Source organism: Neoarius graeffei, chromosome 16, assembly GCF_027579695.1.
Source record: "Neoarius graeffei isolate fNeoGra1 chromosome 16, fNeoGra1.pri, whole genome shotgun sequence".
NCBI lineage: Eukaryota > Metazoa > Chordata > Actinopteri > Siluriformes > Ariidae > Neoarius > Neoarius graeffei.
The window spans coordinates 42971944-42989750 of NC_083584.1; the positions used below are offsets into that span (position 1 = coordinate 42971944).

The following is a 17807-nucleotide window of genomic DNA, read 5'->3' on the forward strand; positions in this document are numbered from 1 at the left end:
GCATTCTGCGCTGTAGTGTAGTGTAGCGGGGACCGGGTTTCCTCCACAGCGCCATCACCGCGTGCAGAAGATCGCAGACACGTCGTCATGACGATCAGCCTGAACGCTGAGGGCAGAGCGACCGTTCCCCCCTGACCGCGCGTGCAGTGCGCGCGCCGTGAAACCGTAAAGCATCGCTGCGCGCGCGCCGTTCGCGATTACATCCATCCGTGCCGCTCACCTGTACCTGTACCGGGCCTACAGCTAGCAACATTAATCACAGAGCCGCCGCTGTTTCCCAGTGAGATACGAGAGGGATAGAGGTGGAGAGAGAGGGAGGGATGAGGGAGGAGAGCGCGTGTGTGTGCGCCTTAACGCTCGCGTAACTCAGTCCTGTTGAAACGCCGGTAAAACGCTCCGGTGCGAGGCAGTTTACACGCTCAATAACAGCCGCAATCAAACTGTCCACAGGTGCAAACGACCAATCATGGGTTTCAGGAGTAGGCTTTTGGGTCACTTCTGAAATGTCACTTTATCGCATCCCAAGCTGAAGGAAGTGTCCAGGAGGAAGGAGAGAGAGAGGGGAGGAGGAGGAGGGGGGGGATTCGTGACGGGATGCGAGGGTCCGGCGGCCACTCCAGAGGAACAGCGCTCCAACAGCAGGTATGACACTCTTCACTGATGTGCTACACTCACACGAGAAGGAGCTGAGATCTAATCAGCAAGAACGGATGAGTGATGACTGTCCTTTCACACCAAACCCTTATTATCTAGAATCATGCTTCAAGTGGGTTATTCATGTAGGTGTCAGAGTTACAAGTCAGACGAGTGGCTTGATGGTGTATTTCTTCTCTAGATGGCTGTGTATGAGACACTTTACCCACTTGGTGTCCATGCCCGTGCTGATTTCATGGCCCGGTCCGTCAGGGCCTGTTCTTCTTAATGAGATCCCAAGAGGAGACATCACTAAACTGTGGTCATGACTCAACCTGAGCTATGACATATTATTCATTAGCTTACCTGTCATTATTATTTTAAAATAGTGTTTCGGTTTTACAACACACTGTCCAGAGAGCACGAGGGCAAATGGGACAAACGGCTGTGCCCTTTTGACAGCGTCATGCAAGCAAATGTATATGACTTCATGTGGGCCAGGGGAAGGTGAAAAGAAGGAGGGGTAGCAGGCATGAATAGCTCTGCATTATGGCATAGAGGAGGTTCTGTGTATTCACAGCATCTTAAAAACATGGAGCGCACGCCCCGAAATATGTGCTTAACATATTCTTCCAGCCAAGACTACTAATGCTGGGAGAGACGAGGAAGCTGTAATTGTCCTCGCTGATCCTCTTCGTTAATTAGCCCTCGAGGCATGTGTGCAGGCAGCATATTGTTGAGACGTAATTAATCAAGCCAACTCGTAATTATTGTGAATTGGAAATTAAAACATGCGGAGTAACAGGGGGCTTTCAGTAAAAGGTAAATATCTTATTAACTCGGTCACTCCGTTTCAAGCCCCTCTGAGTTCAATTCTCTGCAATTTCCTCTTGTATGTCTGTGAAATTACTTGGAGACAGAAATACAACACTGGTTCTCAGAACAGCGTGCACTAGACTTATATATGTAGCCTTGACAAATGGAGTCATTTGGAGGCTGTGTTTGCTCAAAAACACATTTTGAGGTGAGGCCAGGCCAGATGATGCAGCATCACACCGAACCACAGCCTCAGGCCCGGTCAGTCTCACTGCCACAAACATGCAGCACAGCCATGGCTGCCCCGCTGTTGCTTTCCCTCTAGCCCATAATGATAGAGTCCCACATTTAATTTTAGCGAAATCTTGCCTTGCTCACCTCACCATCCCATTTGTTTCTCTCCAAAAACAGCCACTGTGTACACAACCTACACGTTCCGTCTGAAGCCAGCTGCAGTTAAGCAGGGGCCAAAATCACAGAGCAACCCAAAACACATGGCCAGCAACAACAGACACTCTGTGCACAGACAGGGTGGTTATTTTGCAATTATAGCTGTAAAAGGCCAACAAGACAATCTAAAAGAGCTGGTGCGTGTGTGTAGCCTGTGTGTCAGACTATGTCTGTGTTCACTAAATATTAAAAACTCGTCTTTCGCATCATAATGAAGTGCATTACATTGCAGGCAGTGGGAGTTCATTCAGCTCAATAAATCAGCGAAATGAGATTTTCTGTCTTTTTTTTAATAATCTTGTTTATCAAACTTGGAGTCGTGCAAACACATTTTTTTCCGTCACAAAATAACAGGTCTTCAATGATGAAAAAAACATTGATGTTTTGTGTGACCACAGTGATTGCCTTCGAAACAGAATCAGCCATGTCTCCAGGCTGGGAGGGATCTCGTCACAGTGACAATGATACTCTGAGAGTTCTATCTACATGGTTGTAGGTCATTTGAATAAGAGCAGTATTTCTACAGCGTATAGTCATGCCACTGTGGGTCATGAACTGAGAAAGAATGTCAAGATGGATGTCAAACCAGGCATGCCGTATTCATTAAAATTGATTCTTGTTGACGTGAAGGTTCATTCTTTCCTGTAACTGCACCCTGCCAGATGCCAGGCTCCTCGAACCCAATTGCAAACCACCTGGAGCTCATCTGTAAGAATCCTAGTTGAGGCTGATAGAAAAACAATTTGACCTTGGAAGGAATAATAGCAGTTGTGTCACCCAACATGATGGAGCACAGACACATTTATTTGACAAAGGCACGATCTTAGGTTGCTTCTTGAGGAATTATAGGCCTAGGAGAAGGAGAAGGGATGAGCTGTGAGTCCAGCTGTCACAAGCTCCTCCATGTGAGAAAACAAACCAGGCTGCCGCCGTCTGGCCTGGCCAGTATGGCATAGCGAACAAACGGCTGCACCTGCTTCTTCTACGCATTCGATTCACCACAAATCATTCTCTCTTGTGCTGCTCAAAACGAGAGACCTTTTTAGTCCAAGGAAAAAGAAAAGTCATAGGAGCTAACTGGTAGTCTAATGAATGCATTTTGTACTTGATTGGACAAGGCGATTAGGATGATGGAACGCTGTCATTAGCTGTTATGAATATATTCCAAACTCATTCTAGACCAACCTTGATTCTGGAGGTTCATCTGTACCCAGTGTTTACCAGAAAAGATCAAACACATTCGGAAAAGATAAGGCGAAGATGACAGCGAGACAGCGATTAAAAAGAGGTGTCACTGACAGACTGTGATGAAGGCTGAGCGTGTCTCAGAGAGTCACTTCAACCAGTCTTTCCCTGTCAGCTCCAGCCTCACTCCTGTGGCCCACTGCTGAGTTCCCCAAGCCCAAGTCCAAGCCCACACATGTCCTTGATTTGCATTGCCCTATATTTATTAGCTGGGTTATCTCCCTCCTCCTGCTCCTATCATCTATTGCAAGAGATTGCAGAGGCTTTCCCTGCTACTGGGACATCTGTATTAACGGCAGTCGATTCACAGGGAAAATTGAGATTAACTTCACCTGAGAGGTAAGAAAAAGGCGAACGAAATAAAAGAAGGGAAATCAATGTCTTAACTAAAGGAAAGCATGAATTATTAATGAGCAGCACGTAACATAATCTCAGGCATCTGTTTTCGGACTAATATCAGCACTCGGCACATAGCACACGGTAAGAGCAGTGTCACCGAGCAAGCAGTGGCTTATTGATTTTATGCTTGCATATCCGCACAGATAGAGCACTGAAACATTACCATGGTTAAATATATAATATATGTGACATATTGCACATAATTTAAATTAAAGCGCAGAGTTGAGAAGCAACAGAAATTTTGTTTGTTTTGGATACCATGCTGCAGCACATTAGATTTGAAATGAAGCCGGAGCCTTGTTTCTATCTAAATATTGAATTAAATCGCAAATTGGCAACACACAAAAACATTATGCAAATTCGAGTGTGTTTCCATCAGCTCTGGTCAGACAAAGAAAAACATCCCAGATTGGATTTAATCTTCATTTTTAAATAAATAAATAAATAAATAAATAAACCCTACAGATATAGATACCAACATATTAAAAGGTATTAATAACACAGCAATAACAATAATATTATATATTATATCACATGCCTTAAATACAATGCAGTTAGGTTACTTATGGATTTTTTAAATTCTTCAGCAATGTTCTTTTGGAGCAGTGTAAATTCATCTGCAATTTTGTGACATACCTTTTTTTTCTTCAAAAAAAAAAGGTATTACAGCTAATCATTTTAATGGTCAGCTTTAATCAAAGGCCCTGTTTTGGCTATTTAGGACGAGTGATGTTCCTCAAGTGAAGAAAACAGAACTTTGGGTCTTTTTTATACGTAGACCTCACAACACTAAAGGACTGTTGGTTGCTGTTTCCTAGCCAGCTGTGGGTCATTTCTTATTCACAGCTGCCAAGACTGAAACACATGGGAAAATGATGGCCTCCGGAAGAGCAATTAGATATGTGATTATTTTTATGGCTATGGATTTCCTAAACATTTCATAGTCGTATATATTGCACCTACTGACAGTTGTGAACAACAGTTAAGTGAGAATTCCTCTGGAATCAGGCAAATAAACCAGTGATCCAAGTTCAACTTGATCAGAATTCCATTAACATATTATAGACATGAAATAAAATACATATTTCGATACTGTCACATCCTAATCTAAATGCGATTAAAAAACAAAACTATATACTCTGTATTGGAGAAGAACTGCATAGTCATTTTGTTGAGTACCTTAGAAGCAACATGATCAACATCTCTATATATTATAACAACAATGTACATAACATGGGGCGGCACGGTGGTGTAGTGGTTAGCACTGTCGCCTCACAGCAAGAAGGTCCTGGGTTCGAGCCCAGCGGCTGACGAGGGCCTTTCTGTGTGGAGTTTGCATGTTCTCCCCGTGTCTGCGCGGGTTTCCTCCGGGTGCTCGGGTTTCCCCCACAGTCCAAAGACATGCAGGTTAGGTTAACTGGTGACTCTAAATTGACCGTAGGTGTGAATGTGAGTGTGGATGGTTGTCTGTGTCTATGTGTCAGCCCTGCGATGACCTGGCGACTTGTCCAGGGTGTACCCCGCCTTTCGCCTGTAGTCAGCTGGGATAGGCTCCAGCTTGCCTGCGACCCTGTAGAACAGGATAAGCGGCTACAGATAATGGATGGATGGATGTACATAACATCAATGACATCACCATTACGATTTCTAGTTGTGGTATCTTACAGAGAAAGAGAAACATACACCAAACCCTTTGGAATGAATGCCTTATTTATTTAGCACTTAAACATATAGTACAGCATGTATCAATAAATATGTGTGAATATATGAATATGAATATGAACTACTTCACTTCCAACAACTTCATACATATGCATTTCATACACTTAGTATATATAAATAATATACGCAGCTAAAGTACCTAAACAGCACATACGGGGATGAAAAAAAAAAAAAAAGATTGCTTCTGAAGTATAATTGTTAGGGTTTTGCTGGGATTCGAACCTGGTTCGTTGGTGTGATGATCCAGCAAACCCCCACTAGGCCACCAGGGGGATGACTCAAATGCAGAGGCGTGAGGCGGAAGTAGAAAAAGAATCAAAAAGGTTTATTTAAACTATATACACTATATACAGGGCAAAAAAAAAAAAAAACCAAAGAGTATAATCCAAAAGAAAAGCAAAGTGCAAAAATACAAAAGCTAAGAAGATCAAAAAACACAGTACAAAGGAAACTGGAGATAAACATAACAGCACAAAGACTCCGTGACAAGAGGACTGAACTCAGGGGTATAAATAGACAAACTAATTAAGGACACAGGTGAAGATAATTAGGCAATTAACACAAACACAAAACACAGGAACAGTGGCGGCCTCTAGAGGCCAAAATAAATACGACATGAAAAGGAAATAACAGCGGCCTCTAGAGGCCAAAACAGTCCTAGTCCTAACAGGACCCCCCCCTCTAGGAGCGTCTCCTGACGTTCCCAGGGCGATCCGGATGGGCCGAATGGAAGTCCCGACATAGTTCTTTATCAAGGACATCCCGAGCAGGAACCCAGCAGCGCTCCTCAGGACCATAGCCCTCCCAGTCCACCAGATATTGCAACCCGCCGCGGACCCGGCGGGAGTCAAGCAGGCGATTCACAGTGAACACAGTCTGCCCCTGGAAGATGCGGGGGGGTGGGGGGTTCCTAGGGGCAGGGGCATACGTAGACGTCAGTACGGGCCGTAACAGGGAAACATGGAAAGTGGGGTTGATCCTCAGAGTCCGGGGCAACTGGAGCCGGTAGGAGACAGGGTTCACCCTGCGCACCACCTTGAAGGGGCCAATGTAGCGAGGAGCAAGCTTGCGGTTCTCCACCCGCAGTGGAAGGTCCTTAGTGGACAGCCAAACACGCTGCCCAGGGCGGAAAGCGTGTGCAGGTCTTCTATGGCGGTTGGCCTGAGTCTGGTTGGTTCTGGAGGTCTGTATGAGGGTCTTCCTGACCTTGCTCCAGGTCTTGCGACACCGTCTCATATATTGGTTGACCGAGGGCACCCCCGCGTCCTCCTCCTGGTCCGGGAACAGAGGTGGCTGGAACCCGAATTGGCACTGGAATGGCGACAGCTTGGTGGCCGATGACTGCAGGGTGTTGTGGGCGTACTCCGCCCATGGCAGCCAGGTGCTCCACGATGTCGGGTTATCCATAGCCAGGCCTCGCAGGGTGGTTTCCAGGTCCTGGTTGAGCCTCTCCGTCTGACCATTGGACTGTGGGTGAAACCCAGAGGAGAGGCTGGCAGTGGCTCCGATGACCTTGCAGAACCCGTGCCACACTCGGGAGGAGAACTGGGGCCCTCGGTCTGAGACGATGTCCTGTGGAAGACCAAAGACTCGGAAGACATGATTGAACATAAGTTTAGCTGTTTCAAGAGCAGAGGGGAGTTTGCACAGTGGTATGAAGCGGCAGGCCTTGGAGAATCTGTCAACTAAGACCAAAATGACCGTGTTACCTTGTGATTCAGGGAGACCCGTGATAAAGTCGACTGCCACGTGGGACCAGGGACGCCGGGGAATGGTCAGAGGATGCAGGAGACCCTGGGGACGCTGTCGTGGGTTCTTGGTTCTGGTGCAAACCTCACAGGACAGGACAAATGACCTTACTTCCTTCTCCATGTTAGGCCACCAGAAGCGTCTTTTCAGGAAGTCCAGGGTCCTCCGAGCTCCCGGGTGGGCGGTGAGAGGGGAAGAGTGACCCCACTGGAGAACCTTGGCCCGGGCTTGATGTGGGACGTACAAGAGGCCTGGTGGCCCCGTCCCAGGACCGGGGTCCTGGCGTTGGGCTCGTCGGACAGCCTCCTCAATACCCCAGCGGACAGGGGCCACAATCCGGGACACAGGGATAATAGGCCCGACTTCATTCTCCCTGTTAGTGGCAGAGAACAGTCTGGACAGTGCGTCAGGTTTGGTGTTCTTGGAGCCGGGGCGGTATGAGAGGGTGAAGTCAAACCGACTGAAAAACAGGGCCCACCTAGCCTGTCGAGGGTTCAGTCTCTTGGCTTGCTGGAGGTACTCCAGGTTCTTGTGGTCAGTCCAAACCAGGAATGGATGTTGTGCTCCCTCCAGCCAGTGCCTCCACTCCTCAAGGGCCAGTTTGACCGCTAGCAGTTCTCGATCCCCCACATCGTACCGGGACTCAGCAGGACTCAGGCGGTGGGAGAAGTAAGCGCAGGGGTGCAGCTTTCCTTCCGAACGTTGAGAGAGCACCGCGCCGACACCACTGTCCGAGGCGTCCACCTCCACGATGAATGGTTGGGAGGTGTCTGGGAGAACCAGAATGGGTGCCGTGCAGAAGCGGTCCTTGAGGTCTTTGAACGCCTTTTCTGCCTGAGGAGACCAGCCATAAGATCCACCTGTCCCTTTGGTGAGGTCTGACATGGGTGCTGCCACAGAACTGAAGTTCCTGATGAACTTGCGGTAGAAGTTAGCGAATCCTAAGAACCGCTGAACCTCCTTAACGGACTTGGGAGTAGGCCAATCCCGGACGGCCAGGGTCTTGGCAGGGTCCATTTGGAGTTGGCCTGTCCGTACAATAAATCCCAGAAAGGAGACCTCGGGAACATGAAATTCGCATTTCTGGGCCTTGGCGAACAGATTGTTCTGTAGCAGCCTCTGGAGAACCTGGCGGACATGGTGGCGGTGCTCCTGCACGGTCTTGGAAAAGATAAGGATGTCGTCGAGGTAGACAAAAACGTATAGGTTAATCATGTCCCTTAAGACGTCGTTGATTAGGGCCTGAAAAACAGCTGGTGCGTTGGTGAGTCCGAAGGGCATCACCTGGTATTCGTAGTGCCCAGACGGGGTGTTAAAGGCAGTCTTCCACTCGTCTCCCTGTCGGATACGGATGAGGTGGTATGCGTTCCGTAGGTCCAACTTGGTGAAGACGGTGGCGCCTTGGAGCAGGTCGAAAGCTGTGGACATCAGCGGAAGGGGATATCGGTTGCGCACAGTGATCTTATTCAGGCCCCTGTAATCAATACATGGTCGGAGCCCCCCATCCTTCTTGCCGACAAAGAAGAAGCCGGCTCCAGCAGGTGAAGTGGAGGGTCGAATAAACCCAGAGACCAGGGCATCTTTGAGGTATTCCTCCATGGCCTTGCGTTCTGGCTGAGAGAGTGAAAACAGTCTGCCACGAGGAGGGGTAGTCCCAGGGAGCAAGTCGATGGCACAGTCGTAGGCCCGGTGCGGAGGAAGAACGGCGGCCCTGCTCTTGCTGAATACCTCCTTGAGATCCCAGTACTCTGTGGGAACTTGAGATAACTCGGTGAGATCAGGGGGCTCGGCAGGAGACACAGGAGAGCTAGAGAGCAGACAAGAGGCATGGCATGCAGGGCCCCATTCCACAACCTGGCTTGTTACCCAGTCTATGCGAGGGTTGTGGCGAGTAAGCCAAGGAAGGCCTAGAATAACTGGGAACTCAGGTGAAGGAATCAGGTGCAGGGATATTTCTTCCTTGTGACCTTGAGACTGGAGGAAAACTGGAGAAGTAACTTGGGTGACTCTTCCATCACCTAACGCTTGGCCATCGAGGGCAGACACAGACAGTGGGACTTCAAGAGGTGCAGTCGGAATATTGATGCTTTGGGCGAAGTGAATATCCATAAAGTTCCCAGCCGCCCCTGAGTCTATCAAAGCTTGACAAGAGTGGACAGACTCACCCCAGGAGATGGAGACCGGGATGTAGATTCCTTGGCCAGGGAGTCCGGGAGAGAGGGTAGGCCCCGTCACAACCCTCCCTCGGCTGGACGGGGCGGTCCTTTTCCCAGGAGTTCGGGACATGATGCTCGGAAGTGACCAGGCTTGCCACAGTAGATGCAGCACTTGTCCCTCCTTCTGCGCTCCCTCTCAGATGCGGAGAGGCGAGTACGACCCACTTGCATGGGTTCTGGACAGTCACTGAAGGAGGTAGACGGTCTCCAGGTAGAGGTAGGGAGGCTGGGGGGGCTCAAGGCTTGGTGGCGTTCTCTCATCCTGTTGTCCAGACGAATAGCATGTGAGATGAGGGTTTCGAGGTCACTTGGGCATCCAATAGAGGCCAGACCGTCCTTGATGGGGTCAGACAGACCATGGTGGAAGGCTGACACCAGGGCAGTCTCGTTCCATCCACTTACTGCTGCGAGTGTTCGGAACGAGATGGCGTAATCTGCGACGCTTCCTCCTTGCCGGATGGACATGAGCTTTCGGGCTGCGTCGGTACTGATGTCTGCCTGATCGAAGACCCGAAGCATCTCTTCAGAAAACAGCTGGAAATCAAAGCACTCAGGTCCCTGTCTTTGCCAGATAGCAGTAGCCCAGGCTCGCGCCTTACCAGCTAATAAGGTGATCACAAAGGCAATCTTGCGGCGATCCGTAGTGTAGGTGGTAGGCTGAAGCTCAAAGGTGAGTTGACACTGGGTAAGGAACTCTCGGCACTCACTGTGCTTGCCGTCATACCTCTGTGGTGCAGGAAGGCTGGGTTCACGAGGTGAAGAAGGCAGCATTGCAGGAGGCACTGGAGCAGGAGTGGGAGCTGGATCAGGAGCAGGAACTGGATCAGGAGCAGGAACTGGATCAGGAGCAGGAGATGCAGGCAGAGATGTCAGCTGTGCCAGGGTTTTCCCAATTTGCTGAAGCAGTTCCTCGTGGCGAGCGAGGGCCTCACGTTGGCTGGTGAGCGTACGTCCATGAGCGTCCATGGTCGCTCCGAAGCATGTCAAAGCTGCCATAATTCCCTGAAGGTTGGCCGGGTAGACAGTTGAAGCAGCCTCTGCTGAGTCGGTCATGACGGAGTCTTTCTGTTAGGGTTTTGCTGGGATTCGAACCTGGTTCGTTGGTGTGATGATCCAGCAAACCCCCACTAGGCCACCAGGGGGATGACTCAAATGCAGAGGCGTGAGGCGGAAGTAGAAAAAGAATCAAAAAGGTTTATTTAAACTATATACACTATATACAGGGCAAAAAAAAAAAAAAAAAAAACCAAAGAGTATAATCCAAAAGAAAAGCAAAGTGCAAAAATACAAAAGCTAAGAAGATCAAAAAACACAGTACAAAGGAAACTGGAGATAAACATAACAGCACAAAGACTCCGTGACAAGAGGACTGAACTCAGGGGTATAAATAGACAAACTAATTAAGGACACAGGTGAAGATAATTAGGCAATTAACACAAACACAAAACACAGGAACAGTGGCGGCCTCTAGAGGCCAAAATAAATACGACATGAAAAGGAAATAACAGCGGCCTCTAGAGGCCAAAACAGTCCTAGTCCTAACAATAATAGCATTTTCAAGGACTATGTACAGCATACTCTCGGTTTCTGTGCATATCCACTTATTTGGATGTTGAATTGTGCATACACATATGCACCGATCAGCCATAACATTATGAGCACTGACAGTTTAAGTGAATAATTAAATAATATTGACTGGTGTTGAGTGGTATATCAGATATATTCCATTCAGCTAGCATGATATTGAACGAATTGAAGACGAGTTCAATATCATGCTAGCTGAATGGAATATATCTGATATTCCACGAAAGAAGCCATCCATTATTATAATACATTCCTTTTGGGTGTTCAATACATCTTTCTCATCTCATCATCTCTAGCCGCTTTATCCTTCTACAGGGTCGCAGGCAAGCTGGAGCCTATCCCAGCTGACTACGGGCAAAAGGCGGGGTACACCCTGGACAAGTCGCCAGGTCATCGCAGGGCTGACACAAAGACAAACAACTATTCACACTCACATTCACACCTACGGTCAATTTAGAGTCACCAGTTAACCTAACCTGCATGTCTTTGGACTGTGGGGGAAACCGGAGCACCCGGAGGAAACCCACGCGGACACGGGGAGAACATGCAAACTCCGCACAGAAAGGCCTTCGCCGGCCACGGGGCTCAAACCCGGACCTTCTTGCTGTGAGGTGACAGTGCTAACCACTACACCATCGTGCCGCCCTCAGTGCATCTTTCTCTTTCAAAATTCTCTCAAAATCTTTCGTATTTAATGGCACAAACCTGGCAGCCATGTTCGTTTACAAATTGTCACAGTCACTCGCTAGCATGGAAGTTTTACGTGTAATATGCATCTTATGGTATTTTCAATTCACTGAGACAGTTTACTGCGGGCGCCGACAGTGAACAAAGAAATGCTTCTGCACATACGCAGCAGAAAACTCTCTCATTCAATATTCACGTCGGCTCCGACGTGTGATATCATGTTGTCTTGACAACCATGCAATATCATAAACCATATTCAATGCTCATTCTCCACTGGGTAGAGTGATGTAATACACGTAGGATAAGCGATATGATAACAATATTGCATGCTGTTGAATCAAATGAATGGAACCTGCTAGAAGGGAATAGAACACATGTTTTTATTCCATTGAAAAAGTGTCCTGTATGTATAATAATACTGATTATCTCATTACAATGGTACCTGTCAAGGGGTGGGAGCAAGAAAACAGTTGGTTCTTGAAGTTGATGTGTTGGAAGCAAGAAAAATGGGAAAGCATAAGGATCTGAGCAACTTTGACAAGAGCCAAATTGTGACGGCTAGATGACTGGGTCTGAGCATATCCAAAATAGCACAGCTTGTGGGGTGTTCCCGGTATGCAGTGGTTAGTGCCTACCAAAAGTGGTCCAAAGAAGGACAACCACAGAAGAGCTACTGTAGCACAAACTGCTGAAAAAGTCAATGCTGGCTAAAACAGAAAGGTGTCAGCATTAACTTTTTTTCAGTAGTTTTTTGCTGCAGTAGCTCTTTTATGGAATTGGACCATATGGGCTAGCCTTCGTGCCCCATGCGACTCAGTGAGCCTTCGACACCCATGACCCTGTCACCAGCTCATCGGTTGTCCTTCCTTGGACCACTTTTGATATGTACTAACCACTGCATACCGGGAACTGCATATTTCCTATTATTAGTGGTGACTCATCTATAGGGACAGGTGAGGCAGAACACCACCATATAATATCAGCCGTTCTATAAATATTCATCATCAACATTCACGTCCTCATTCAACTCTACACATAATCCAATATTTCATTGTTTTGCTTGCCTTTTTAGGTGTTGTGCATCTAGAAAGGTGTTGAATAATTATTAAAAAAATAGGAACAAATACATACACCAGCACTAATAGAGGTCACTGGGGCAAGACTCATGCTGCCCCATGCTCGCTCTGTAAACATGTTCATTGAAGGAGGAGGAGCAGGCGCAGACAGCAGAGTTAATGACAGGTTTGCCAGGGCCGGGGATTTTATACCAAATTGGGCTAGTTAAAACCACTCTGTAGCAACCAAAGATTTTGTTTTATAGCAAATACGAAGAATTTAATTCCAATTCCACAAAAAAAGGCAAAGTGAAAGTGTAGGCCATGTGTTTATGATGTATAGAACAGGGCTTTCCACTAAGGCTCATACTAGCCAGCCATGACAAATAAGTAGCCGGGGGGGGGAGTAAACACAAAATAAAGTCCTGTGCCCACAGTTCCCAGGATTAAATGTATTTTCCACAGACCATTTATTTATTCACTTTACTCAAATACAAAGTAAAATGGCAGTAAATCTTCTTTCTTTTCTTGAGTATTGCATCATGAGGCGTTCCTGGCTTGTAAATCTCTTATTTTCGGTGCATGACACATTCACGCAACTGAGCATGCTATGAATTAACAACGACAACGGTCTGCAGTGGGGCTACACAATTAAACACTCAGCGAACATTTCTCCATTTGTGTATGAAAATACACTCCAACCGCTCAGTTTGGCTTCATTTACAACCAACGGTGTCTTTTGATGCCAGCACGTAATTGAACGAGAGAAGACTGGTTTACCGGAGACAAAATAAGTGTTATCTCTGCTTCTGTTCCCTCCGACACACTACTGCCTCCGCCGAGTGCGCGCACACACACACCGCGTGTCGGGGCCGCGGATGAGTTACTCTCCCTTGATCAACGAGTCAGCGGCGAATTTGTGGTTATTATCAGTACAAACAGCGCAAATCACAACTTAAATGAGTGCAGTTCAGTTTGACATTATTGTCAGTCCGTTAGATAAACATTTAATTTTATTAAAATCGAAAATTAATATTTAGAGCCTATAGGCTACAAAAATAATAGTCATTAAAGTAGCCGGCTGGACTTAATTGTGTAGTCGGCTGTATGGCCGGCAGCCGGCGCTTGTGGAAAGCCCTGATAGAACCATTCCTGTTGTTGGAGAGCTACTGCAAAGATTGGGAGAGGAAAATAGGGAATTTTCAGAGTGGATAGTGTCCATACATCAGCAATGTGTTTCACATGCAAATGCAGAGGAAAAGAAGAAAAATGTGCGTTGGGTTTTTTGTTTTGTTTTGTTTTGTTTTGTTTTTTTCAGTGCCTGAATTTTAAAGATAGTTTCAGGTCTTTTGTGTGGTTTGAGTTGGAAATTTTGCTGAAACTTGGCAATCCTGGTTAATAATATAAGCTTTTCATTGCACAGACTGTGACAATCGGAAAACCTGCTTGTATTGAACCCAGTTAAACAAACCTATGTTTAAAATGTACATGGTTACTCAAAAATTCAGTAACTGGTAGCTTATTTGCAAATCTTGTTATATTAGTCTCTCATCTTAATATTTTTGCTTTGGTTATATCTTTAGTAATGTCATCCTGCCACAGCAAAATCTACGGTCAAGAGCTGCTGATTAATTTTTTTCTCTCGGCCTGATTAAGTCTAATTTGCTATATGCTATATTTAAAAAGAAATTGAATATCATTGCTGCAAATGGAGGTTGATAATAAATCAGAGTAAAACACAGGCTGTTTCTTTCAAAGAAAAAAAAAATCAAGAATCAAGTACAAGTTAAATGGAATTTTTAAGCCATATTGTACTACACAGCTGGACTCCAACGCAAACCAAAATAGAATAATTTGTTGCTCTCTGGGAGTTCTTAAATTTGTGTCTGAGCTTGTTATTCAAGCAGATATGGGTTGAATAGCCTAGCGAGGAAAAAGCAAAATAAGGAGATGGAATTATTGCCTGTTCAGTATTGCCGAGGAAAGGATTGTGGGAGCGATTTCTAACTAGCACATGATATTTGCTTATTGGTAATTAGAGGAACTTGGCACTGGATTTCCCCAAATCGGATCTAAAATCTGTATGTCAGGGTACGTTCAACTGCAAACTAAACACTTGCGGTTATGAAGAAATCTGGGACAGATGATAATATAAACATATATACTGTATGCTGTATATGTTAAGAAATGCATTATATTTTACCGCTACTGTAAAAAAAAGGCAGTTTTTATTTACTGGTGCATTATCTTGTAATCTCACATGCCATCAGTGAAGCAGTAGGGATGATGGACCATGCTATAACAGTGAAAGGAGAGAAAAGAAGAATTTATGAGAGATAAAGAATAAGTAAGGGAGCAAAAGAAGGGTAAAAAGTACAACTCATTGGAAGCCAGGTGAGACCTGAAAGCTGCCTTTGTGCATCGCCTGGCAGAAGAAACACTGACCTAGTCTGTGACGTGCTACACGCATACACACCCCCAAATACATACACACACGAAGGGGGTTATGAAGATGAGGGGAGAGGGTTACTTGGCAAACAGCGCAACCTCAAAACTGCAGCATGTTTTCATACCAAACACAAAGTCCAGTCTTTCCCAAGAGTAACGGACACTGCGCTTATAAAGACGATTTATTTTCCCTGTTCGCTCTGTCTTAATTTTACTTCTTAAAAGTTTAGTTATTCTCCCCCACCCTCCCTCACCGTTGGCTGTACTGGACTCTGTTTCACTGGAGCTTGGAGAGAGCTTGATGCTATCTCTGTGCAGCTCATGTTTAGCATGCTCAGGCCAAACACTAAGCCAGTGTGTGTGTCAACAGCAGAACAGTCTCAGACCACCAGTGTAAATGCACCATTTCAAATCAAGCATGGCTGTATGCTGGCACACACACGTTCTTTTGTGCCGACTGGTGGTGGCTCACTGAGTGCATGCTGGATGTAGATATGGATGTTGTAGTGAAGAACAAAGAACCTGCTGAAAAATGGATCGTTTCCTACATTTCCTGATGGAACTGCTTACTGTACTTATTGTACACATTAAATATTTGATTATGTACTCCGCTTCCTTGTGTTGCATAAGAGTGTAAAGGTTTGCTGTGTCTGATATTTTTAATTAAAATTTTCCATTCTGTTTTCTTTTCATTACATACACAATTTCCAGCATATTTAGTGTTATTTAATAAAGTATTCATAATAGCTGCAATATTACAGAAAGGGAATAATGTATTCATTTCTATGAAGCATTTGATTAGTGACAGAATGCATAAGTGTATCAGTGAGACTACATGTCCAGAAGGTTATTTAGTGATGCGTGCTGTTGATTTCTCTGCTAGGATAGCGCAGAAGGACCAAGTGAGCCATGAGGAAACTGGAGAGAGAGGAGAACATGCCCCTCATCGCTTTCATTGGACGGCAAAACGAGGACCACACACTGCTGTTACAGCGGGTTCCAGCTCGGCTGTGAGAAAAAGAAAGGGAGTGTAAAAGCCAGACAGGAGGCCAGTGAGTGCTGTAGCTCCTACTTCTTCTAATGGACCAGTGGCCGGGGGAGCTATGCCAGAGCTTGGGCCTTTTCCCCCCATGGCGTCTGCTCCTTGCTGAAGCTCCCAGCTGAGTCCTGGAGAGCTGAAGGCAAGCGAGGAAGCCCCATGCAGGCGCGCAAGAAGTATGTGCTGCTGGGTCTGTGTACGTGCTGCTGGCTGTTGCTGTTCTACTGGGGTGGCCTACACGAGCGGCTCCTGGGCCTGGTGACACGCCGGAGGGCCGAAGTGCTGCGCCCATGGCCTGACTGGCTGGACCGAACCCTTTTACCAGTGTATGCCAGCCATGCAGAGCTGCAAAATGGAGCAGGGCCTGGTGAGTCACCCACGCTGCGACGCCAGGCCTGGACCAGCATCTATAAGGATAGCCGGTGTCGAATGGAAACATGCTTTGACTTCAGTCGCTGTCGTGGACATGATGGCTTTCGTGTGTATGTATACCCACCTGAAAAGGGCGACCGTGTGTCAGAGAGCTATCGTAAAATCCTGGCCTCGGTGGCCGAGTCGAGGTATTATACATCAGACCCACATGAAGCCTGCCTGTTTGTGCTGGGCATCGACACACTGGACCGCGACCAGCTGTCAACGCAGTTTGTCCCCAATGTTGACGAACGAATCCGTGGCTTCCCACTCTGGAATGACGGACGCAACCATGTGGTATTCAATCTCTACTCAGGCACATGGCCGAACTACACAGAGGACCTGGGTTTTAACATAGGCCAGGCCATCTTGGCCAAAGCTAGCCTGAATACAGAGCACTTCCGGCCTGGCTTTGATATCTCCATTCCGTTATTCTCGAAAGAGCATCCTCAGAAGGGCGGTGAGCGTGGGTGGTTACTGCGCAACACTGTGCCGCCGAAGCGGAAATATTTACTCATGTTCAAAGGGAAACGCTACCTAACGGGTATTGGCTCTGACACGCGGAATGCACTGCATCATATCCATAATGGCAAAGACATCATATCCTTAACAACCTGCCGCCACGGCAAGGACTGGGAAAAGCACAAGGATGCTCGCTGTGACCACGACAACCAGGAATACGAGAGGTAAGTCAAGTTTGTGAGCCAGATAGCTGCTGAACGTGGAATCTGTCAGTGATTCTTTTGGCTTTGACCCAGAGCTACTGCCTGCCGAGTATAAAGTGACAAAGCATACTATCGCTTACTGTTCAAGAGGGTAGTTTACTTATGTAGGACATGTGTTGTTAGTGTGTAGGAGGTGAGTGAAATTGAACACTTTATGAAGAGCAGGTGAAAATGGGTGTATAGTGTGTTAATAAGTAGACAAATGCAGCTATTCAGGATAATAGCTTTAAATCAAAAGGTATTTAGGCAAACATCCAAAAGGTCCTACCATTTGTTCCTAAGGAAAGCCTTAGCAATCACTGTAACTACTGTAAGTGCAAATAAGGAAAAGAAACTTGAATCTATGCTGGAACTTTATAAATAGGATTGGTGACCGCTAATATTCATAAATTCTAGTGTAGATGTTCTTCTTTAGCATTACTGTTGTAGCATAAATACTGTGTCCTGTATACCGTAAGCTGCAGGCTTGAGGTAACTCTTGGAGAAATAACAACAAGAGCTGAAGTTGATGCACCTGTATGAGGCATCCATACAGACACATGTTCATTGTGTAGGTATCTTTTAACAGGGCAGTTTATTATTGAGTTACGGATGGAAGAAGCTTAAAGAGGCCAGCTCACTCTTCACA

The 17807-nt window shown here is 46.4% G+C and overlaps 1 protein-coding gene across 1 annotated transcript in view; it reads left to right on the plus strand.

The window, feature by feature from the left end:
* Window positions 1-574: 574 nt before the first annotated feature.
* The window catches only part of ext1c (exostoses (multiple) 1c), a 106939-nt gene continuing 89706 nt past the window's right edge, over window positions 575-17807 (plus strand). The window contains exons 1-2 of the mRNA XM_060942990.1: window positions 575-642; window positions 15888-17140. Coding sequence (XP_060798973.1) covers window positions 16203-17140 — 938 coding nt within the window. The 5' untranslated portion in view covers window positions 575-642; window positions 15888-16202. The remainder of the gene's footprint in view (window positions 643-15887; window positions 17141-17807) is intronic.